General features: G+C 50.0%; 1 protein-coding gene and 1 pseudogene across 1 annotated transcript in view; both read left to right on the top strand.

Moving 5' to 3' along the window:
• Positions 1 to 25,851, top strand: part of GRIK4 (glutamate ionotropic receptor kainate type subunit 4) — a 204,195-nt gene that overhangs the window by 44,953 nt on the left and 133,391 nt on the right. Inside the window, exon 2 of the mRNA XM_054712522.1 lies at positions 22,299 to 22,463. Coding sequence (XP_054568497.1) covers positions 22,299 to 22,463 — 165 coding nt within the window. The remainder of the gene's footprint in view (positions 1 to 22,298; positions 22,464 to 25,851) is intronic.
• Positions 1,350 to 5,197, top strand: LOC103301967 (ADP-ribosylation factor-like protein 4A; annotated as a pseudogene).

The raw sequence follows: 25,851 nt of genomic DNA, 5'->3' as shown, positions 1-25,851 counted from the left end.
CCCCAGGCCTGCGGAGAGACAAACCTTCGTGCTACAGGCAGCCCTGGGAGGCAGGCCGGAGGCAGGCAGGGCGGGTGTTGTCTGCTGTCACCACGCCTGCCTGGCGGCCTTCTGGAAGGTGCTGGCCTTTTGGAAGGACAATGAGCTTCTTGCCAACCCCCCCGCTTTCCCTCTCTCCGGTGTGTCTTTGGGCCAGGCCGCTCAGTTCCTCAGGCCCCAGGTCTTCCCTGTGAAATACGGATAACAGTCCTCCGGTCTCACCGGGGCTCGGGAGCCAAACTACTTCGGGTGGAAAGTACCGAGGACGGCCCGTGGCCCGGAGAGGCCTCGGGAGTTGGCACTGGCCTCTGTTTCCCAGCGGAGGCCACCTCTGCAGCTGTAAGCAGAGACGGCTCCCGGGCTCCGGGAAGCACCGACACCGCAATCTGCCAGCTCTCTCGCTTTTATTTTATTTTTTTGGTTCCAGGATGAGACGGTCACTAGAAAGGAGAGCTGCATGCACACCCTGGTTTTCCCTCGGGGCACGGAGCCCTCTGCAGTCACCCGAGGGCTGGCACCGAGTCTCGCCTGTTTGAAGGGGGGAACGTGGATGCCACGGAGTCCTTCCCTCTGGATTTGGGGGCGGGTTCCTCCACTCCCACCCACACTGGCTGCGTCCAGGAAACGTGGAGGAACCCCGAGCCTGGCGCCCTCCCCGATGGCTCCCTGGGCAGCACCTTCGTAACAGCCTCGCCGGTGCTCACAGTTCATGAAACTGACAGTGTGGAGGCGGGTATCTTAGCCAAGAGGGGACCCCGCAGAAAGTGGCATCCCCTGTGGTGCCCCCCTCGCCAGAGGAATTGTCTCCAGAGCCATCAGTCCGAGCTTCTGGGGCGAGTTCGGCTCCAGCCTCAGAGGAACAGCTGAGCAGAGATGCCAGCCGGGCCTGCTTTGGCCGCCAGGGGACCCTCTGGGCCCATCTGCCCAGACGTCCTTTAGGCTCGGTCAGCACGGCCTGTGCCCCCAGACAGTGCGGTAAGCTAGGCAGTGGGTGCGGGACCCCCTCACACCACCCCCACTTTTGGCTTTCTGCCTCACTTTCCTCATCCTGAGGCCCCAGGCTCTGTGCCTAGCATCCGTGTTCGGGAGCGCTTTCGTAAGCTGCCTGTTTTATGCTGGAGGCATCCGAGGACCTCTTAATGCTTTGCCTTGTCTTTTCCCAAAGTCTCTAACCAGCCTTCCACAAGCTTTAGGAAACACACAAGACCTATAGAATCCAGGAAGATCTTACTTGACTTAGGAAAAACGGTACCATTGTCAACTAAGTTTGGGAAATGCTGCATGTTATAGTTCCCTCTTAGCCACACGGAATGAGGACCCCCGGGGCCCTGCACTGGAACAGGTCTGAGAAGCTCGGTAGTAAAAACCACTGAGCTTTGTTTTGGGGAAATTAATTAAACATCGACCTGGAATGCTGACTAACGATTTTGTCTACATCGGATGGATAGTCCCTATAGGACACGGGAGTGGAACATTGCAGCAGGAAAACGGGGTCTACAGCAGGCATAGGAAAGTGAGGGTGTCGTGGGGTCTCACCCAATAATAGCTCACGGGACACTGTGTTCCACAGGCAAGCTGGGGAATGCGTGGGCTTCCCAACGTAGTTAGCACCCAATCGCCAGGCATCGCTGTAGGCGCTTAGGATGCAGCAGAGAAGGAGACACACTCGGCCTTGCCCGTGCTGGAGCCAGAAGACTGCGAGAGGCAGGGATAGACACGGCACTGGCCGTGCCACACGCGTCACAAAAGGCCAAGGCCCGGCCCCTGGAAGGGGAGAGTGTCCAGCACAGGGACACTGTTGAGTCTAGGCGGCCCCAGATGACCTTCCTGGGACATCCCTTCTCATTCTGAAGCGTGAAAGATGAGTAGAGCAGCTGGGCAAGGAATGGGGAGAGGAGAACTTTTAGGTCAAGTGGCCAGATTTAAGAGACACTTTGGGCTGCAAGTAACAAGACCAAACCCAAAGCAGCTTAATCAATAAGAAAACTAATTGGTGCCTGGCCAGTGTGGCTCGGTGGTTGAGTGTCAGGAGGTTTCGATTCGATTCCCGGTTGGGGCACATGCCTGGGTTGTGGGCTCGATCCTCAGTAGGGGACGTGCAGGAGGTAGCTGATCAATGACTCTCTCTCATCATTGATGCTTCTATCTCTCCCTCTGTCTTCCTCTCTGAAATCAACAACAATATATTTTTTAAAAAGAGAGAACGAGCCGGTGTTCAGGGCGGAAGTCTTCAGGTGGGTGGCATCACGCTGGTTGGTCGGTGTCTCACCGATGGCTGCAGGGCCCAGGTTCGCCCACCTCGTCACTCCTCTGCCCACGCGTCACTTATCCTGAGAGTGGTTCCCTCTCAGCCATGGGCTTTCGGTCCCACATTTTTTCACGTGTAGCAGTGAAGTGAGAACCAGACAAAGTCCTCTCTGTGCAAGTCTTGGGCCTATTCGCAGCTCCTAACCACCTTGGACGGTTATTGTCACCGGGGGCCCAGGCTCTGCTCAGCCCAGTCTGGGTTCGTATAAGGAAAACCCAGTGAGGAAATGGGGTTACTATGATCGATGGAGAGTGGGAGTTGCCAAACGTTTTCAGGAAGGGGACACGTAGTGGATATGTTAGGCTTCGTGGTCCACACGGTCCTTGTTGCACAAAAGCAGCCACAGGTGAGACATAAGCACGGGGGCATGGACATGTTTCAGTAACACTTTGTTTATGGCTATTAATAATGTCAGATGATTTTCATGTGTCACAAAATATTCCTTTAATTTCTCCCCAACTTTTAAAACATGTCAAAACCAAGCTTAGCTATGAACTCTACAACCACACACCCACACACACACACACACACACACACACACACACACACACAGGCTAATAGTAAGCTGACCCCTGACCTGGAGTAATCAGAACTCATTCTGGAGCAGGGCTGAGTTGCTAAGTCATGTTGCTGTCATACGGTGCAGGGGTGGGATGGCTGGGAGTCAGCCTCGGTGTCCGCTGTGCGCGCCTGGCGCTCGGAGAGGCTGCGGAAGTGCAGTGGCTGGACTGTGGACAGGGAGCATCACAACATCTGTGTGACGCTTCATGGTGCACTAAGCCTCCAGCCACAGCTCCTGGGCCGCTCTCCCCTACTCCCCGCCTGGGAACCAACAGGACCCTGTCCCAGCTTAATCAGTGTCCCACCCAAAGAATTCACCCTGGGAGGTTGTGGCTGAGTAATCTCCCCTCACTTCCAGGCAACATCAAAACCCAGGCGTTTAGCAGGGCTTCCTAAGGGCTGGGCTCCCGCTTTGTTCTGGGCCCAAAGGAGTGTCTGCAGTCAGTCAGGAGTAGCCATGGAAACACTCGCCAGGGTGGCAGCCCCTGCGCAGTGGTGGAGGCGTGACTAGCAAAACAAACACAGACCCTGCCGGGCAGTTCAGTTGGTTGGAGTGTCATCCTGATACACCAAGGTTGTGTGTTCAATCCCCAGTCAGGGCACATACAAGAATCAACCAATGAGTGCACAAATATGTGGAACGACAAGTTGATGTTCTCCGCTGCCTCCTCTTCCTCTTCTCCTTCTCCTCCTCCTCCTCCCCACCTCCTCCTCCTCTTCCCCTCCTCCTCCTCCACCTCCTCCTCCCCCTTCTCCTCCTCTTCTCCTCCTCCACCTCCTCTTCCTCTTCTCCTCCTCCTATGCCTCCTCCTCCTCCTTTTCCTCTTCCTCTTCCTCTCCTCCTCCTCCTCCTCTTCCCCTCCTCCTCCTCCACCTCCTCCTCCCCCTTCTCCTCCTCTTCTCCTCCTCCACCTCCTCTTCCTCTTCTCCTCCTCCTATGCCTCCTCCTCCTCCACCTCCTCCTCTTCCTCTTCCTCTCTCCTCCTCCTCCTCCTCCTCCTCTTCTTCCTCCTCTTCTTCTTCTTCTTCTTCTTCTTCTTCTTCTTCTCTTCTCTCTCTCTCTCTCTCTCTCTCTCTCTCTCTCTCTCTCTCTCCTCCGCTTCTTTCTTTCTCTCTAAAATCAATAAAAATAAATAACAGCTCTTTCCAGGTTCTGAGGCACAGAGCCCCCCTGGTGACAGTGGAGGGTACATGACCTCAACTCGCGCAGGTGGAAGTTAGCGGGGCCGGCCCTCAGCAAACGTGGGACGTCAAGCAGAGCCGCTCTGGCTCTGGCCATCTTTTCGAAGACGCGCTCTTTCTTTTAGTGGCACATTCTCTCCCAATCCCATCCCTGGGTCAGCCTGTCTCCTCCCTGACCTTGCTCCATGCTTGTACAAAACGAAACACCAAGCATTTGACATTGGCCAGTCCCACTGGAGACTGGCCGAGACGCAGCCGGTTCGTCAGCAGTCTTGTAGCTGGCTCCCTGGGAAAAGAAGAAAGCATTCCATTTGGAACACTTATTTGCACCTGGAAGTGGGGAACGGACTGTCAGACCAAACCTCTACCTGCCAGCCCCCTTCGCTGCAGTCCTATCCCGTTGTTGTTCCTGGTTTGGACTGTGCTGGGAAACAGCTGTGTTACACAGGCTGCCGTTCAATGAATTTGTAGATACCACACCTACCAAAGGATTTAACACGGAAAAATTAAGGTAACCGTGGGAAATTCTAACACAGTCACTTTTCACTTCTGGGATGTAGGTGGTCAGGAGAAAGTAAGACCACTGTGGAAGTCATAGACCAGATGCTCAGACGACATTGTGTTTGTTGTGGACTCTGTTGATGTTGAAAGGATGGAAGAAGTGAAAGCTGAACTTCGTGAAATCACTAGGATAACAGAAAATCAGCAGTCCCTGTGCTCACAGCTGCTAACAAACCGGACGTGAGGAACGCGTTGTCTCTCTCAGAAACAGAAACGGTTAGCCGTGGGGGGACTGAGCTCCTCAGCCCCCTGCCATTTGCAGCCCGCCCCTGCAGTCACAGGAGGTGGACTCAGCAAGGACGTGAGAAGCTGCATGAGATGATAATTAAAAGAAGGAAAACGTTGCGGCAACAGAAAAAGAACAGAAGAATGGAGAGACCTTTCATGTCTGTTGGAGTAGATTTTCTCTGGTCTGATTTTGACAAATGGAAGAGAGTCTGCAGCCTGGTTTGCCTGCCTGCCCTTCTGGGCGCTGCTAAAGCTCGTTTTGCTGGCCAGATGCCAGCTCTGCTGCCTGTCAGCGATGAGTACACGCAGCGCTTTTAGAATGGTCTCTCTCCCTACCCCACAAATCTCCCGGCACTGCCGTTTGGGGAAGCCAAGCAAGGATAGGAAATTGACCAGAACACAGTTGTGGAAATTTGACCTGAAGTTAGAAAAGCAAAATTTTGAAGAAGAAAAAAAAAAAATTAATTAAAAATAAATAAATTTAAAACAATGAATTTCAGGATTTTGTTTCTCACCCTGAGTATGCAGTTTGCTATTTTATGCTTAATTTTGTATTTTATGCAATAAGACTGTCTCTGGAGCAGATAGATCATTTCAGGCCAAAGCAAGCTTGTGGTGGGGATTGATTTGGAGCTGGAAGAGAGAGGGCAGAGATCATAGCGACATTAAACAATGCTTGGGTTCACTTTTGCCATTCACTCTCACATACACAATTTCTCACAAAACCCTGGGAGATAGTAAGGCGTTAGCAGTGCTATAACCATTATACCATACCCATTTTATAGGTGGGGAAACTGAGGCTAGGAGAGACTAGCTGGTCCAGACTGGCTCCATAGCTAAAACTGGTAGGGCAGGGAGTTGAACCTAGAAGTTTCTCCTCTGCCAAAACGTCTTTTCACTGAGGTATGCAGCTCCTTCCCAGTCCCTGGCCCTTCTCACGTCTCTCGAGGCCTGCTGATCGGGCAGCCATGAAGATCTGTCCACCTAGGAACTCGGACAGCCAAGTGATTCACCTACATCAGTGATGGGCAACCTTTTGAGCTTGGTGTGTCAAACTTCGCCAAAAAACTGAGCATAACTCGGGTAGTGTGTCACTTTGAGGAAAAAACATTATTTCGCAAATGTTTCATCCTCAGGAGCAGCAAATGTTTCATCCTCAGCATGCGGCCGCCTCAGCGGCCACGTGTCATCAGAAATGGCTACGTGTCATAGGTTCGCCATCACTGACCTACATGATCCCATCATCCCACGGCTGACTGTGCTATAACCCTTCCTTCCTTCCTTCTTTCCTTCCTTCCTTCCTTCCTTCCTTCCTTCCTTCCTTCCTTCCTTCCTTCCGTCATTCCTTTCTTTTTTTTATTTTGAAAAAAATATTAACTTTTCCCCCAAATATGATTCAAAATATGTGTTTCGCAGACAAGGGTCATATGGGTCATAAACATCCTATAGAAGAAAGCATTTTGTAGACATTGGAAATAATTCTAATAAAAGAAAACACTCATATGTCTCCAGATGTGGCTGTGACCCAGGAAGATTTCAGCATCCACAGTGCAGAGACAACATGACCGTGGCTTTTCTTGCCACACAAAGTATTGAAACTCCCCCCACAGCCTGCTCTTACTTGTCAGTTGGGATGTAAAATAGGATGCTGCCCTCTAGGGCTCCAGCGGCCAGCGGGGCTCAAGCATAAGAATGAATTCACCTTCAGAACAAACTGGCTTTGACCCCAACCAAATCGAAAGTCCAGCCAGAGGCCCATTAGAGGTAAATACAAGAGTAGTATCGCTTTAATATATATATATATATTTTTATTGATTTCAGAGAGGAAGAGAGACACAGAAACATCAACGATGAGAGAGAATCATTGACCGGCTGCCTCCTGCACTCCCCCTACAGGGGATCGAGCCTGCAATCCGGGCATGTGCCCTGGCCGGAATTGAACCCGGAACCTTTCAGTCCGCAGGCCAACGCTCTATTCACTGAGCTAAACCAGCTAGGGCAAGAGTGGTGTCACTTTTACGAGGTTGTGCCACTTAACATTATTAAACCTAATCAATCCAAATGAAAGCTAAGCAAATGCCCATCACTAGTTCTGTCCTCACCCTATTCCATTTTTAAGAAGGCTTCATGTTACAGATTCTCTCTTCCTCTCTTTCTCTTTCTTTCCTTTAGCTCTTCGGGGCGGGGATAATAAATACTGTGACTGGGGTACTATCACTGACTTCTGTTCATTCATGTAATCAGTGTTTGCTGAGCTCATACCTAACTCGCGCCAGGCTCTGTGTTAGGAGCCAGGATGCTAAGAAGAAAGCTATGCTTCCCATCCTCTCAGTAAACGGACAGTTACCGTGTGGTGCTTATGGGTAAGGATGGAAATTAGGGCAGGAAACGGTGGCTCATGGGCAGGGCCTTTAGCCCAGGCTTGGAGATCCAGGAAAGAGTTGGTCCAGAAGCTGAACTGGGTTGAAAGGCCAGGATATACAATTAAGAGATAGACATCAAAGAAGGACTGTGGGGGTGTGGGGGTGTGGGGGTGTGTGCTTTACATGGGAGAAATGAGAACGTGTTATATTCCGGGAAGAGGGAGGGAGGGAAGGTGGAGTTTTAGGAGAAAGGGCACAGGAAGAGCAGCAAAGGGGAGGATTACCTCTTCGCCTCAGACAGGAGGGAGATGGGTACAAATGTTGGTGCACTTAATCACTTGTCTAGTCCAGTCATATTAACACATTAAATATGTATTGAGCGCTGTGATGTGCCAGCCTTCCAGTGCTAGGTACTGAGGCTATAAAATGGAAAATAATGAATTCAACACATGTTTGCTGAGCACCTATGTGCTGTGTACCACCCTAACAATAATAGCAAGATGTATGAGTGTTCGTGTGCTTTTTGTTTGAAAATTTTTTCATATATTATTTCTGTTAATCATCATAACAGTGGATGCTAATGTTGTCACTGTTTTTAGATCAGGAAACTGAAACACAAAGATCAGACAGCTTACCCACAGCTGCATCGCTAGTGAGTGGCAGGGACATGCTTGTAAGCTCTGAGCGTAATGTCTCAAGAAGCTGATAGGCCCATAAGGGGCGTCAGATCTTCAGACAAACCATTAAAGCCAGCAGATTTGTACTCATTTATTTTTAAAGTAGGGGCCCAGTGCACAAAATTCGTGCACTGGGGAGGGGTCCCACAGCCCAGCCTGCCCCCCTCTCACAGACTGGGAGCCTTCAGGGGATGTCCTACTGAAGGCTTTGGCCACAGTCTGGCCTCCCTCTGTGGAAGGCAACTGGGCTGATCAGAGGAAGGTGCCAGCCCCATTACCCCACTGCTACAGCCACTGCCAGTCACTGCAGCCACCAAGGTATTTTCATCAACACGAACTCCAGTCCCTTCACCATGAAAAAATGACAACTTTCTTTAGGCATTGTCAAGATGTGTCTTTCATAGGATATGACATTTCTTTCTTTCTTCTTCTTTTTTTTTTTATCCTTACCTGAGGATATGTTTCCATTGATTTTTCCCCCTTCCCTCTGATCACTGGCTTGGCCCCTGCCTACACCCCCACCCCCACCACCGCTGCCCCTCCGATCACCAGCTTGACCCCTGCCCCTCACATCGCTGGCTCGGCCCCTGCCCAAGCCTAAAGCCTCTGCCCAAGGCTTTAGGCTTGCCGAGGCTTTAGACTTTGGCAGGGGGCCGCCGACCCTCCGATGGCCGGCTTGGAGTGACCTGGGTGCCAAGGATGTTCCCGGGATCCAGGTACATATGCAAATTAACCACCATCTTTGTTGGGTTAATTTGCATACTCACTCTAATTGGCTGAGGACGTAGCAGAGGTACCATCAACTTACATGTTTGTCTATTATTAGGTAAGATATCTGTATTGATTCCAGAGAGGAAGGTATAGGGAGAGAGAGAGAAACATCAATGAGGAGAGAGAATCATTGATTGGTTTCCTCCTGCACACCCCACCCTGGGGATCGAGCCCACAACCCGGGCATGTGACCTGACTGGGAATCAAACCCTGACCTCCTGGATCATAGGTTGATGCTCAACCATGGAACCATGCCAGCCAGGCAAATCAGCAGATATGTATTTATGACAATATGACTGACTGGATCAACTGAAAACTCCTCTCCTAGAAAATACCAAGAAATGTGGGAAGAAAAGCCAGGGCCCATGTAGAGAAAGCTGAAAGCCCAAGTGTAGCTGTGAAGCTGGAGCGGGAAGGGGGGAAGTCTACTTTTGGATTTCAGTGATCACGAGGACACGGCAGGTAAGACCTGGGAGCCGTGTCAGGTGGAGGATTAGAACTGAGACCCCCAGGTAAAAACTGCCCTCGGTAAAGCAAGGGCCTGTGAAATAGCCCTCAGAGGCACAGGGTGATCACCTGGGCTGTGAGTGAGAGAAAAATAGTCCCCTGAGACTATACCTGCAGGTACTCTTAATGGGTTTAAGATTTAAATTTATACTCCCTGCTGGTCCAAGAATTACCAAGGTGAAACATCAGTATAAAAGTAGTAACAGAATGATGATGCTCCTGAAGTTTCTGTCTGAAGCAAAATACTACCCCTCAGATGGACAAAGCACCAGTGCTGGCTGCCGAGAGCGACCACAGAGAAGGAATGGCTGCAGTTGCAATCACATTGGTATTACACCCTCAAGAAGTTCACTCAGAAACACTGGACTTTTATAAAAAACTTTACTGTTGAGAGAATTACAGATGTCTCTCCCCCCCACAACTGCCCCCTTCACCTGGTTCCCACCCCACCCCAGACCTTCACCACCCTATTGTCTGTGTCCATAAGTAATGCATATCCTATATAATAAAAGCCTAATATGCTAAGTGTCCGGTCATCTGGTGACCAGTCAACTGTTCAAACAATCCTTTATTATATAATAAAGAGGTAATATGCAAATTGACCATCACTCCAACACACAAGATGGCCACCCTGATGTGGTCAAAGATGACCACCACAAGGTGGCTGGCAGGGGAGGGCAGTTGGAGGGACCAGGCCATCAGGGGAGGGCAGTTGGGAGTGACCAGGCCTGCAGGGGAGTGGTTAGGGGGTGATCAGGCTGATAGGCAGAAGTGGTTAGGGGCAATCAGGCAGGCAGGCAGATGAGCGGTTGGGAACCAGCAGTCCTGGATTGTGAGAGGGATGTCCCAGATTGGAGAGGGTGCAGGCTGGGCTGAGGGACACCCCCCACCCCCTCCGTGCACAAATTTTGTTCACTGGGCCTCTAGTCAAAGCATAATATGCTAATTATATGCTAAGGCCGCTCAACTGCTCGCTATGATGTGCAATGACCACTAGGGGGAAGACAGTTGACTGGTCAACCAGTTGCTATGATGTGCACTGACCACCAGCGGGCAGATGCTCCGACTGGTAGGTTAGCTTGCTGCTGGGGTCCGGCTGATCCAGACTGAGAGAGATGAGCCGGACATGCCCTGGAGCACTCCCGCAGTCCCTCCCTGGCCCTGATCCTACACCAGTGGGGTCCATCGGCCTGGCCTGTGCCCTCTCACAATCCAGGACCACTTGGGGGATGTCAGAGAGCTGGTTTTGGCCTGATCCTGCAGGCCACTCCTCTCGGGAGGGCGCCAGATGCAGGGCTCATGGCTGGAGAGCACTGCTGCAGTGGCATGAGCCTCTCCTGATCGGGACTGATTGAGTGCAAGCCCATGGCCAGCACAGTGGGGCCGGGATGAGCAGGAGTGGCAGGTAGGAGCTGCAGGATTTGGACTGTGGGTTTTGGCCCGATCCCCACAGGCCACCTAGAGGGACCCCACCTGTGCACGAATTCGTACACCAGGCTTCTCGTATGCATATAAGATCTTTGGTTAATCTCTTCTCGCCCCCACCCCCCATACCTCTGAGATTTGTCAGTCTGTTTCATGTTTCCATGCCTCTGATTCTATTTTATTTATCAGTTTATTTTGTTCATTCGGTTTCTTTTAGCTTATTTTGATTTTTAGATTCAATTGTTGATAGATATATATTTATTACCATTTTATTGTTTTTCTTCTTCATCATCATCTCATCCTCCCCTCTTCCTCCTCCTCTGCCTCCTCTTCCTCCTTCTTGTTCAGGAGTAACCTTCAACATTTCATGTAATACTGGTTTGGTGTTGATGAATTCCTTTACCCTTTCCTTATCTGGGAAGCTCTTTATCTGACTTTCGATTCTAAATGGTAGCTTTGTTGGGTAGAGTAATCTTGGTTGTAGGTCCTTGCTATTCATCACTTCTTGCCATTCGCTTCTGGCCTGAATAGTTTCTGTTGAGAAATCAGCTGACAGTTTATGGGCACTCCCTTGTAGGTAACTAACTGCTTTTCTCTTGCTGCTTTTAAGATTCTCTCTTTGTCTTTAACCCTTGGCATTTTAATTATGATGTGTCTTGGTGTGGTCTTCTTTGGGTTCCTTTTGTTTGGGACTCTCTGTACTTCCTGAACTTGTAAGTCTATTTCTTTCACCAGGTGGGGGAAGTTTTCTGTCATTATTCAAATAGGTTTTCAATATCTTGCTCTCTCTCTTCTCCTTCTGGAACCCACATGATGTGCACGTTGGTATATTTGAAGTTGTCCCAGAGGATCCTTACACTATCTTCATATTTTTGTATTCTCTTTTCTTTTTGCTCTTCTGATTGGGTGTTTTGTGCTTCCTCATATTCCAAATCGTTTATTTGATTCTCAGAATCCTCTACCCTACTATTGAATCCCTATAAATTATTCTGTATTTCAGTTAGTGTATGCTTAGTTTCTGACTGGTCGTTTTTCATGTCTTTGACATTCTCATTAAGATCTTTGAGCAGACTTATAACCATTGTTTTGAACTCTGTATCCAGTAGTTTGCTTGCTTCCATTTCTTTCATGTTTCTTTGTCTCTGCATTTTAGCTGCTTCCCTGTGTTTCTATGTATTAGGTAGAGCTCTTATGTCTCTTGGAATTGGCAGAGTGGCCTTGTGTATTAGGTGTCCTATAGGGCCTAGTAGCTCACTTTCCCCAGCCACTTGGGCTGGGCACTCTAGGTGCACCCCTGTGTGGGCTGTGTGCACAGTCTTGTTGTAGTTGAGCCTTGATTGCTGTTGGTATCACTGAGAGGAATTGACCCCCAGGCCAATTGGCTGTGAGGACCAGCTTTGTCTACAATGGAAGAGCTGCTGTGCAGGAGACACCCCTATGGACTTGCTTCAATGGGGTTTTGGTGCTCTCTGAGTCTGCTCCTTGAGTGTGTCACTTGTGGATGCATAGAGTTGTGACCTGGTATGTCTGAATTTTCCCACTTGCTCTGGGGCCTCCTGGGAGGTGCAAAGTCAGTCACTACTTGGGGCCACTTGGTAGGAGCTGCAGAGGGTTCTGCCGACAGCTGCTATTTGCTACTTGTATTGGGCTAGGAAGTTCCCAGGTGAAGCCCAGCTGTGAAGCAAGGCAGGCTGGTGCTAGTGCCAGGTATTGGGCCTTTTATTGATAGGTTTGGGGTATGCAGACTCTATTTGCTGCTTGTTTAAAAGATTTTAGGATAGTCCGAAGCCTGAGCCAGGACAGACCATTCATATGGAAAAGCTGCTGCAAATGGCTTGGGTGGGTCTGGAGATTGGATGGGTGGGGTCTCAGGGAATCCCCAGGGCAGAGCAAACAGTGTGGGCCATGCTGATGGAAACTCAGATATGGCTGCCAGTCAGCTCTGTGATGGGGGAGGTCCCAGCACAAGAAAAATGACTCATGTGAGCACCCCTGTCTAGGAGAAAGCTTCCCCTGAGTTCCTGCCCTGATGCCAGACAGTCCAGTTCCTCCCCAAATGTCCCTGAAATCCCCCAAAGCTGCCATCCGGGGCTGCAGCTCAGAGGAAGTGATACCGTGTAAGTTTGTGGGCCGGCCCTTTAAGAACACCTGCGACTACAGAAGCCTCTGTCACTCGGCCACAATCCCCACTGGTTTTTACAGCCCAAGGTTACAGGGACTTCTCTTCCCAGCTCTGGAGCCCTGGGCTGAGGTCTGGTGTGTGGCTGGGACCCCCTGCTTCTCACAGGAGACCTTGGAGATTGGTAGAGTGGCCTTGTGTATTAGGTGTCCTGTAGGGCCCAGTAGCCCACTTTCCCCAGCCACTTGGGCTGGGCACTCTAGGTGCACCCCTGTGTGGGCTGCGTGCACAGTCCCTCCTGATTTAAAAAACGCCACACATGGGTGCCGGTCCAGCCCGTTCTGCGCCTCCCCCATCCTACCAGTCTCGATGTGCTTTCTTCTTTACTTCTCTCGTTGTAGGACTTCCATTCAGTCAGATTTCAGGTGGTTCTGAATGATGGTTATTCTGTATTTTAGTTGTAAGTTTGATGTGGCTGTGGTTATCTATGTTGCCATCTTGGTTCTCCAGAAACACTGTACTTAAACAATACGTTAGAAAAGATGGACTTAATAGGCAGTTACAGAACAATCCATCTAGCAGCAGCAGAATACACATTCTACAGGATAGACCATGTGTTGGATCACAAAACAAATCTTAATATATTTGAGAAGACTGGAATTATACAAGCATCTTTTCTGACCACAATGGTATGAAACTGGAAAGTACAAGACCAAAACTGAAAAATTCTTAAGTCTGTGAAGAGTAAACAACATACTACTGAATAACAAATGGGTCAAAGAAGAAATGAAAAGTATCTTCAGACAAATTAAAATGAAAATACAATCTGAGCTGTAACAAAAGCGGTTCTGAGAGGTAAGTTTATAGAGATAAACTTTTACATTGAGGAAAAAAGAAAGATTTCAAATAAATAACCTAATCTTTACACCAGGAACTAGAAAAAGAATAACAAACTAAACCAAGAGTAGTAGAAGGAAAGAAATAACAAAGATCAGAGCAGAAATAAATGAAATAGAGACCTTTCATTAGTCTTACCAAGAAAAAATAGAGATGAGACTCAAATAAGATTAGAAATGAAAAAGACATTATAACTTTTACCACAAATATACAACAAATTATGAGACTACTATCAGCAATTATTCAAATTGGACAACCTAAAAGAAATGAATAAATTTCTTGAAACATACAACTTACCCAGACTGAATCATAAAGAAATAGAAAATCTGAACAGAGTGTTGCTAATAAGCAGAATGAATCAACAATAAAAAACCTCCCAATTGCCCTAGCTGGTCTGGCTCACCGGTTAGAGTGGAGGCCTGGAGACTGAAGGGTCGTGGGTTTGATTCTGGTCAAGGGCACATACTTCGGTTGCAGGCTCAATCTCAAGCCCTGTTCGGGCATGTGTGGGAGGCAACCAATAATAGATTTGTCTCTCTCACATAGATATTTCTTTCTCTTTCCCCTTCCTTTCCACTATCTCTAAAAATCAATGAGTAAGAATTAACAAAAAACAAAACAAACAAAAACACCTCCCTAAAAAGTATGAACCAGATGGTTTCACTGGTGAATCCTCTCAAATATTTAAAGAATTAGATGCCCATTGCACGAAATTTGTGCACTTAGGGAGTGCGGGGGGGGGGGGGGGGTCCCTCAGCCCAGCCTGCGCCCTCTCACAGTCTGGGAGCCTCGGGGGATGTCTGACTGATGGCTTACGCCCACTCCCCTAAGCTGTCAGTCACAGAGGCTCCCGCCACCGCTGCTGCGCTGGCCAGCCATGAGCCCAGCTTCTGGTTGAGCGGCGCTCTCCCTGTGGATGCACACTGACCACCATGGGGCAGCCCCTGTATTAAGCATCTGCCTCCTAGTGGTCAGTGTGTGTCAGAGCAACCGGTCGTTCCACCATTCAGTTGATTTGCATATTAGCCTTTTAATATATAGGATACCAATCCTTCACAAAGTCCTCCAAGAAATAGAAGAGGAGGGAACACTCCCAAATCTACTTTATGTGGTCAGCATTACCCTAATACCAAAACCATACTAGGACACTGCAAGGAAAGAAAATTACAAGCCAATATTCCTAATGATAATATATGCAAAAATCATCAAAATAATATTAGTAAACTGGATTCAACATTACATTAAAAGGATCAGAAACCGTGAACAAGTAGTATTTATTCCAAGAATGCAAGGATAACTCATGTGTGCAAATCCATCATTGTGATGCATCACATTAGCACAACGAAGGACAGATACAGAAAAAGCATTCAGCAAAATCCAACACCCTTTCGTAATAAAACTCCCAACAAGCTGTGTATAGAAGGAATGTACCTCAAATAATAAAGCCATATATGGACAAGACCAGTGGCTAAACATGGTACTCACTTTTTTAAAAATGTACTTGATTTTTATTGTTGACAAGTATAATGATGTCCCCATTGCCTCCCCTCCTGTGCCCCCTCCACCCAGCCCTTGCCCAACCCCAGGCCTTCACCACACTCCTGTCTGTATCCATGGACTATGCAAATATGCATATAAGTTTTTTGGGTTAATCTCTTCCCATCCTGCCACCCCGCTACCCCCTGAGATCTGTCTGTCTATTCCACGCATCCATGCCGCTGGACCTATTTTATTCATCAGTTTATTTTTTTCATTGTATTCAACATATAAGTGAGATCACTCTCTGACTGGCTTATTTTGCTTAGTGTAATAATCTTTAGATCCATCCATGCTATTGCAAAGGGTAAGAGATCCTTCCTTTTTACAGCCATGCAGTATTCCACTGTGTAAATGTACCACAGCTTTTTTATCAGCTCATCAACTGATGGGCACTTGGGCTGTTTCCTGATCTTACTTATTACCAATAACACCGCTATGAACATAGGGGTGCACATATTCTTTGTGATCAGTGTTTCAGGATTCTTAGGATATATTCCCAGAAGTGAGATCTCAGTTCAAATGGCAGTTCCATTTTTAATGTTTTGAGAAAACTCCATACTGTTTTCCATAGTGGCTTCATTCCCACCAGCAGTGCACTAGGGTTCCCTTTATTCAAAATTCTCACCAGCACTTGTTGTTTGTTAATTTATTGATGGTAGCCATTCTGGCAGGTATGAGGTGATACCTCATTGTGGTTTTAATTTGCATTTCTGTGATAACTGGTGATGTTGAGCATTTTATTTGTATCTATTGGCCTTTAGTGTGTCCTCTTTGGAGGAGTGTCTGTTCAGGTCCTTTGCCCATTTTTAAATTAGAATGTTTGTCTTCCTATTGTTGCATTGTATGAGTTTTTATACATTTTGGAAATTAATTATCTGATGTATCATTGGCAAATATGTTCTCCCATGCAGTGGGTTCCCATTTCATTTGGATGATGGTCTCTTTTGCTGTGCAGAAGGTTTTTAGTTTGATGTAGTCCCATTTGTTTATTGTTTCTTCTAGAAGATGTATCAATGAATATTCTGCTAAGTGAGATGTCAGATATTTTACACCCTATGATTTCTTTTAGGAATTTTATGGTTTCACTAGAGGCCCGGTGCACAAAATTCGTGCGTGTGTGTGTGTGTGTGTGTGTATGTGTGTGTCCCTCAGCCCAGCCTGCACCCTCTCCGATCTGGGACCCCTGGAGGGATGTCTGACTGCCCGTTTAGGCCCAATCCCTCTCACAATCCAGGACTGCTGGCTCCCAACCACTCGCCTGCCTGGCTGCCTGATTGCCCCAAACTGCTTCTGCCTGCCAGCCTGATCACCCCCTAACCACTCCCCTGCCAGCCTGATTGACTCCTAACTGCTCCCCTGCTGGCCCAATTGCCCCTAACTGCCCTCCCCTGCTGGCCTGCTCACCCCTAACTGCCCTCCCTTGCCAGCTTGGTCACCCCTAATGGCCCTCCCCTGCTGGCCTGGTTCCCCCCAACTGCTCTCCTCTGCAGGCCGGGTACCCCCCAACTTCCCTCCCCTGCAGGCCTGGTCACTCCCAACTGCCCTCCCCTGCAGGTCTGGTCCCCCCAACTTCCCTCCCCTGCAGGCCTGGTCCCCCTCAACTTCCCTCCCCTGCTGGCCTGGTCTCCCCAAACTGCCCTCCTCTGGCGGCCGGGTCACCACTAACTGCCCTCCCCTGCTGGCCTGATCACCCAGAACTGCCCCTCCCCTGCTGGCCATCTTGTGGCGGCCGTCTTGTATCCACATGGGGGCAGCCATCTTTGACCACATGGGGACAGCCATCTTGTGTGTTGGAGTGATGGTCAATTTGCATATTACTTTTTTTTTTTTTTTTTTTTTTTTTTTTAGATAGGATGACTTACATTTAAATCTTTTATCCATTTTGAGTTTATTTTTATGTATGGTGTAAGTTGGTGGCCTAGTTTCATTGTCTTTTGCATGTATCTGTTCAGTTCTCCCAACACAATTTGTTGAAGAGACTGTCTTTATTCCATTGTATATTCTTGCCTCCTTTGTCAAATATTAATTGACCATACTGGCTTGGGTCAATTTCTGGGGTCTTTACTCTGTTCCATTGATCTATATGCCAGTTCTTGTGCCAATAACAGGCTGTTTTGATTGCAATGGCTTTGAAGTATAGTTTGATATCTGGTATTGTGATCCCTCCAACTTTATTCTTCTTTCTCAAGATTGCTGTGGCTACTTAAGGTCTCTTTGGTTCCATATAAATTTTTGGAATATTTGTTCTAGATCTGTGAAATATGTCATTGATATTTTAATAGTGATTGTGTTGAATCTATCGATGTCTTGGGGTAGTATGGACATTTTAATGATGTTAATTCTTCCAATCCATAAACATGGTATGTTCTTCCACTTATTTGTATCTTCCTCTACCTCTTTTTAAAATGTTCCATTGTTTCCTGAGTACAAGTCTCTTATCTCCTTGGTTAAGTTTATTCCTAGATATCTTACTTTGTTGTTGTTGAAATGGTAAATTGATTTTTTTATTAGTTTTTCTTTCTGAGAGTTTATTATTGTTGTATTAAAATGTTTCTAATTTCTGCATGTTAATTTTGCATTCTGCTATGTTGCTGAAGTCACTTATTAAATTTCATAGTTTTTGGTGGAGTACCTGGTAGGTAGCAGACATTCACCACATGTGTGTGAGATAAATGCATGAGGACTTCCCTCTACCACAGGGAAGAATTTGGTTTATCTTGGAAATTTGTGATTCTTTCTATGGAACTACCTACTTCATTGTACAGCCTGTCTCCTCCTCACTCCACTCCTCACCCCATCTCCACAGATGCCTTTCAAAGCTGAGGACTTAGTTCTGGTTACCTGTGATTTCCCACCACTGTGAGCACTTCTGGTTTATGTCTGGAGCATAATAAGATTTTGTCACATCACTTACCTCATGGGTTGCGGCTCTTTGCTTCTATAGCCATATCTCCTTCTGGACACTTGGAAAGCAAGGGTATCTTATGCTTATCTATGTTCAAAGTGCCTTGCTTAAGATAAGAATTTAAATAAGTATTTTATGAATGAATAAATAAAGGAGTGATTAAATGAATCAGTGCATTACTTATATCAATTGTAACATACAACATTAAGCTCTAAAACAGGGGTGGGGAACCATTTTCCTGCCAAGGGCCATTTGGATATTTATAGCATCATTTGCAGGCCATACAAAATTACCAACTTAAAAATTAACCTGCTATATTTGGTCAAACACTTAATTTACTCACCCCTAATGCCTTGGCAGGGCCAGACCAAATGATTTGTGAGCCTCATACAGCCTGCAGGACGGTGTTCCCCACCCCCGCAGAGGAGTCGCCCAGACAGTAAGTGCGTTGGGTGTTGAAGAGTTCAAAATCACTGTGGGCTGGACGGTCAACAGTTGCCTGAGGCAGGTGGGCATGGGCATGAGAATGGAGCATAGTGTAGGCAGGATTTGGATGTGGATGAAGAAGAGCTGAGAGCTCTCCAGGAAGAGCAGACCACCTGGGAAAGAGACACGTGTCAAGGGGTGTGCTTTATTTGATGTTCGTAAGGACTCCCTAGAGAATTTAGTAGAATGTGAGCTTGGAAAGGCACGTGGGGGCCAGCAGGTGAAGTAGCCGTGGGGAGTAGCTGGGTTAGTGCAGGAGGGACTGGAGACGGGAAACAGGGTAAGGGTATTGCAGGAGAGAGGCAGGGTGAGGGAAGGAGAGCTGGGAGAGAACAGTGGACAGGAGGAAACACCAAGGGCCCTCAACAATGGAACAGATCGGATGGCTGAGGGAGGGGCAGATGCAGGGCAGTTCTGAACTGATTGCATTGGGGGGACTGGTGCTACTGACTGAAACTGGGAATCAGAGAGCCCCTGTTCTGTGAAAAGAGAATGGGTTACACTGAGTCATGCAGTTTGGAAGGACCTTCAGGGTGTGTGTGTGTGGGGGGGGCGCTTTTCTCTTTAGCAGCCATAAATAGGAGTTGTCTGCAGAGAGCTGATAGTTGAGAATTAATTCTGCAATGGAGAAAGTGCACCATGAAGAGAAAGTGGATTGGGGACTAAACCCTAAGTGTGAGGTTTGGGGAGCACTGGCAGGGTTGTATAGGAGATGGAAGGGAGTTGGGAGGGAGGGGGGAGGTGATAAGAATGAAAATCAGAACAGTGTCGTATCATGCATGTCAAAGGGCTGCAGTCAGAAGGGCCTCCGAGCTTCAGAGCCCTGGGGACCAAGATAAGACCTTTGGCTTTGGAAGGAAGAGCTTGGGTCTCTGAGCGTGAATGCAGAGCTGGCAGCTCAGGGTGAGAAGATGTAGAGGATCGGAGGCCGTGGCTGTAAACCACACAGTTTAGGTGTTTTCCTTGCTGAGAGCGAGGGTGATGGGAGGGAGGAAGTAGGAAGGAGCTAGAGGAATCATAATTTCTTTCCTAATAAAAGTATGTTTCTAAAAATCAAGGTATAATTTATATGCAATAAATTGCAAACATTTTGAAGTGTACAATTTGATGTTTTACCATGCATATACCCATAATACCATCACACAATCAAGAGAATGTTTTTTTTATTAGCCAAAAAAGATTCCTGGTGCCATTTTGTGAGTCCTCACTCCTGCTCCTTCCTGCCCTGCCCCCAGCCCCACCCCCAGGCCACCACTGTCATAATAGATTAGTTTGTATTTTCTAGAAAACTATAAAAATGAAGTCATGCAGTATGCACTGTGTTCATTTGTTTGGCTTCTTTAATTCCATTTTACCCCTGAGTAGTATTCAGTGTACTTTGGTTATGCATTCAGCTATTGATGGTTTTTTCCAGTCTGACTATTACAGATCAAGTTATTATGAACATTTTTGTACCAATTTTTGTGTAGACATACACTTTCTTTCCTTTTGGATAAATACCTAGGAGTAGAAAGACTGAATCACATGGTTGTTGTATGTTTCATCTCTTACCACATTGCACACCAGTAGTTTTATTGCCGGCTTTACCCAGTGGCCAGAATAGGTTCTATTGAAAGAGTACAAAAAACTTTTACAAAGTATCATACTTTAAAAAGATATTAGCTTGTAAGAACATGTAATAAATAACTTCAAAATGCGATGGGTGTTTAAATTTAAGGCGTGCCTTTAACATTTATGTAAAACACTGTGTAACATGAAAACACGAGAATGCTCGTGATCCGCCCGCAATGTGTTAAGCAACTGCCAGACTTTTCCACGTGTGGCCCCGTTTCTCAGCCCCGCCAGCAGCGGGAGCGGGCCCTGCCCCCTGCCCCCGAAGTGCTTGAGTGACAGTCGCATTCTGGGTCTGCTCTCCTGGGGCCACTGGGCGCAGGCCCAGGAGTCCCGGAGCTTCAGGCTCACACACGCGCAGTCGCTCCGCCACTTTGCAGGTGGCTGAGGCCATCGGGTGCATGGGAACTCCGCTCCTGCTCCCAGAAGCCCGCTCTGTGACCCAGGTGGTGCGATGGCCTGTGTGGCCCAGCACGTGACCAGCCTCTGGGGGAAATGCCACTTCCATCGTCGGGGGCTGTGCGGATAGATAAGCCACGGGCAGGAGCACGGCCGGCGCTTTCCGCCCTGGTTCTCGGTTTGGAAAGTGGGTCGGGGCCAGCAGCCCCGGAGCGGCACGGAGGCCGGCGGGGATCTCCACCCACAGCAGCTGCAGCCTCGGGGCCCACATGCTGGTAAACCCTCGGCTCAATCGCCCACATGGCTTTCTGAGTCTTCAGCTCTGAGAGAAGCTTGGTATTTGTGTTGTGGTAACAGCCTCATTGAGCTGTCGTTCAGATGCCCCCACTTCATTCATGTACGTGTGCACGCCAGTGGTTTCTACGTGTTCCAGTTGTGCACCCCTCACTGCAGTCCCCTTTGGAACGTGTTCACCGTCCCCAAAGGAAGACGGCATGCACTCGCAGCCTGTTTCTCCCGCTTCAGCCCCCGCCCCCCAGCCCCCCCCCCCCCCCCCGCCCCCGGACACTTCCCCACCCCGGACTCCCCCCCTCCCCACCCGCCAGCAGGCAGCCACGCCTCTGCTCTCTGCAGCGGGGGCAGCCTGCTTTGACAGGTCGTGTAAATGGGGTGGCCCCGCGTGGCGTGCGTGGCTGACCTTTCCAGTTAGCACAGTGTTTCCAAGGTGTCCCCATGTGGTCACATGTGTCAGGACTTCATAGCCCCTCAGGATGCGCCCCTTGTGTCTGTCCGCTCAGCTGCGGGCCTTTGGGCTTTCCGCTTTGGGGCGATGGTGAATAATGCTGCTGTGAACGGTGTGTACAGGTCTCTGTATAGAGATGGTCAGTTGGGTTACTTCTACCGAGAGAGTGAATGCCACCAGAGTGCTTACCGTGCTCCAGGTACCGTGCTGAGCACGGCACACCTACTATTCGTGTGAGCTTCACAGCAGCCCAAGGAATAGCCTCTGTCCCCATTTTACAGATGAGGACACGGAGGCCCCGTAGCTAATTCGGGGCGGAGCTGGGATTTGAACCCGGGAGCCTGTGGCCCTGCAGCGCTTGGCTTTAGCACACTAACGAAGTCGGGAACCGCAGCACTTCATTCAGCCGACGCCCTCACATGCTGACGTCACCGATTCCATTCACACAGCATCCGAGTCCCTGTATCACCTTCTGACCCTCACACTGGCCCGTGCGTGCCTCACTCTTCCTAATGTCCACCGAGGGGAAGTTCAGACCAACAGCCTCACTGCCTGGGGGACGAGGCTCATGGAGCGGGAGCCTGGGGCCAGCACCCAGCGTGTCCCCGCCGCTCCTGCGGCGGCTCTCCCCAGCCTCCCTCAGGGGAGCCTCGCACGTGCCAGCACACCCTTCCTGCCAGTTCCTGCCTCCCTTCCTCCGCACACGTGTACTGTGTGCACAGACACATATGCAAGGGCATCGCCACGGTGGCCTGGACCTCATCCAGGTAGACCCAGTGCCTGCCACGACGTTTCCAGGCTCCTGGGGTGGGTCCACGTGGCATTCACGGCTGTGATGGCTGCAGACCACGGCCGAGGGCAGTTCTGAGGGTGGATGGCGATGCGGGAGCCTCCCGGCCGTAGGCGGCGGCGGGAGCCTGGAGGAGGAGGAGTAACGTTCGGGGTACCAACTGTCTGCCTGTGGTTGCCTGCCCGCAGCTGCTATCTTGGATGACCCCATGGAGTGCAGCAGAGGGGAGCGGCTCTCCATCACCCTGGCCAAGAACCGCATCAACCGTGCTCCCGAGAGGCTGGGCAAAGCCAAGGTCGAAGTGGACATCTTTGAGCTTCTCAGAGACAGCGAGTATGAGACTGCGGAAACCAGTACGTAGATCGGGCGGCTGCCCGCTGCTTTGCTTGCTGTCAGAGGAGGGGCTGGAGGCGTGGAGGAGTTGCTCCCATCGCCAGGCCTGTGGTGGAGACATTTCCGAGGGAGGGAGAGAGACACGCCAGGAGGCCCCACACTAGGTTCCCAGGCTTTGTGGTGAGTCATGGGTGGAGTCGAACTAAGACAAGATACTCATTCATTCATTCATTCATTCACCCATTCATTAATTTCTTCATATTTTGATTCATTTATCCTCCTGGACATTGTGTACACAGATCACTGAGTGAAACGTGGTGTGTGATTCAGATAAGAAAGGTACAGCTGCCCGAGGGTAGCCTGGTCACTGCGCGCCTGACCGCCCGTCTTGCTTTCTTGAGCTGAGGGCAGTGCTGTGGGGAGAAAGTGGGACGTGGGATGGAGTTTGGTTTTCATTCTGTGGGTAACCTTGGACAAGTCACTTACCTATTTAACTTCCGTTTCTTCATGTGTAAAATGGGAAGGCTAGGATCTACTCGGCAAATTGTGAGATTCAAACAACTTAAATCCTTTGTGAATTGCAATGCTTTCAAACATACATAGTAGGTCACTCAAGTCATACATATAGAACCCCTACTGTGTGCTGGCCACTGCTTTTAATTCTCCCAACAGCCAAGAGTTAAGTGTTATTATCCCCATTTTACACAATTAACTGAGGCTGCAAGGCATTGGATAACTTTCTCAACCACAGAGCTAGTCAATGGCTGAGCGAAGTCGGACCCTGCACTCGCATTGCTAACCTGCGAGCTCACGCCTGCCTGGGGTCTCCGCCTGTTGCTGGGATTGCCTTTCGGACCTTACAGGTTGAGCTTCCCAGTGAGCGGGCTGGGAGCTTGGAGCTCAGCTGGAAAGGAACAGCTCCGGGCAGAGGGAATCCCTGAGCCCAGAGCGGTGAGAGCCTCTATTCCCTCAGAGTTCGAGTCCCCATCTCCGCCTTTTCTCGCCCAATTCCACCTCCAACTCGCTCAATGGCCAAGTAAGCAAAACAAAACAAAAGAACAGCTCGGTCCCTGGCCCACGGGCCACCCAGGTCCAACCACTCTGTGTTTGTTCATTCAGGACCTCACGCTGGGAGAACAACGCAGACAGGCAGCAGGCACAGTCCTCCCTCGGGCGGCGGGCGGCCCTTTGCGGGCATCCGTGCCAGCTGCCCTCAGTGCCTGGTTTGGATTCTCCAGGGAGAGGGGTGGGTTGGTTCAGCTCGTCTTGCGTGACTGGTCTCTCGGCTCCCAGGTGTGGGCCCGATGGCCTCATAACGCCCCTGGAGAAAGTGCCCCCCTCCCCCCCACACACACACTGAGGGCAGGTGCTCACTGCAGAAGTTGGGCCCAGCAGCCCGTGACACGGGTTCCTCGGATAGGGCCTGGGGCAGGCACCTGGCCCGTCAGCTGTTCAGTGAGTCCCTGTGCACTGTTCTGGGCGGGGGCTGGGCAGGAACCCCTGGGATCCTGGTTGTCATAGAGGTTAGCGCCCAGCAGGCGGGAAGGAAGATTTAACTTTCTCAGGCTCCTCCCAGCGAAGCCAGAGATGTCAGCAGTCCTGGCCCTGGGTGCCCCCCCCCCTCCCCCGCCCCGTCTAGGCTGCAGTGTCCTCGGTGCCGGAGGGCAGGTCTCAGACAAGGGTTTGATGTGAAAGACCAGCTCCTCTATCTTTCCTTTATTCTCCTTAATCCTCACCCGAGGATATTTTTCCATAGATTTTTAGGGAGAGAGGGAGAGAGGGAGAGACCGAGAGAAACATCAGTGTGAGAGAAACACATCGATGGCTTGCCTCCTGCATGAACCCGACCAGGGCCCAGGCCAGGGAGGAGCCTGCAACCAAGCTTCGAACCCTTGACTGGAATCGAACCCGGGACCCTTCCGTCCGCAGGCCGACGCTCTAACCACTGAGCCACCCGGCCAGGCTCCCTGCCTTTCCTTTGGTTCTGCAGGCGTTCCTGGCAGCACTGGGGCGCCGGTCGCCCATTCCTGATGGGCCATCACAGGTCCAGGGGAACGAAGGAGATGGACGCCTTCATTCCCCGCCGACTCAGGCTTCTTCCCAGCGCCCTCCCTTGGGCACAGCTGTTTCCTCAGCAAGTGGCCCTGGGTTCAGCGTTCACATCTCATGGCCGTGGGGGCACAAAAAGAGGCTTCTGTCTTTTCACCTCAAAGGCCTTTCGCCTGCAGCCAGAGCTGCTCCCCCACAATGGGTTTCTAACAGGACCCGAGAGCTCTGAGAAAGGTTCCAGCCCAGCTCTTTCCTCCCAAGCAAGGGCACGGGGTGAGGGGCTGGTGCGATGAGCAGAAGCTGGGGGGCAGGGAGGGGCTTCCTGCCGTGCTGGGGGGGAGGGAAGGGAGACAGGATGCCTGGAGGAAGGAGGAGCTAGAGCTCTGTGATCCCTGCTTGGGGGAGACTGTGGCATGAAGTGGGGAGCATGGGTCTTAGAAGCAGGCTGCACTGGTCTAAATCCTGGCTAGCTATTGGCTAGCTGTGCGCCTGGAGATGGCTGAGTCACCGCCTAGGTCACCAGGCGTGTGAGCGGATACGGTGCAGGCAAGGGCACAGCACCACACACACAGCAGCTGCTCACTCAGTAAGAGCAGCTATAGATCTGCTGTTGGCTTTGTTCTCTCCCCCTCACCTCAGAGCAGGCTCCCCCCCCCCCCCCTGCCGCCCCGACACACACACACACACACACACACACACACACACACACACACACACACCGTCTCTCCTCTTCTCTTTCAGAGGCCAGCCCTCCCTGCCGGCAGCAGCCTGTATTTCCAGGACTCCTCTCAGGTGGCAAGGGATGTCTCCCTGGGCATCCCTTGTGATTAGCTACCCCCCTTCCCAGTTTTCCGGGCTTGGTACATCTGACAGCTCGGAGCCATGCAAACCAGCTCCTGCCCAACCTGTGGGCTGTCTCTGAGGCTGGTGGCCCAGGGCTCATCTGCATTGTTAACTTCAAGGGTTGTCATGGCTCCGAGGCCCTGACAACATCCCCAGCCTCATGCCTGCCGCCCTGTGACGGGGACTCTGCTTCAGGAGGTGAGAGAGGTCCTGGTGATGACGTGCTTGGTGCCGGAAAGTAACCCTACAACGTACGTCGCGCCTTCTCTTAGCCGGAGATGAACTTCAAAAGGCCCCACACGAACCACTGCAGTGACCCTTGCTCAGGGAGGCAGTGTCTGCCAAGGCGCAGAGGCAGTTTCAGAATCAAAGGCTATGACATGTAAAGAGACGGAATACTCTGAAGTCTAGACTTTACCTCACGTGATGGTTGAAAGCAAGGCTGCGATGAGCAGTCTCACACAGGGCATCTATACTAATAAGAAAGAAATATGGTAATTGACCATCACTCTGCGA

Source organism: Eptesicus fuscus, chromosome 23 (genome assembly GCF_027574615.1).
Source record: "Eptesicus fuscus isolate TK198812 chromosome 23, DD_ASM_mEF_20220401, whole genome shotgun sequence".
In the NCBI taxonomy this organism is placed as follows: Eukaryota; Metazoa; Chordata; class Mammalia; order Chiroptera; family Vespertilionidae; genus Eptesicus; species Eptesicus fuscus.
Note: the sequence above shows the minus strand (reverse complement) of the source record. Positions and strands in the feature narration are given on the sequence as shown.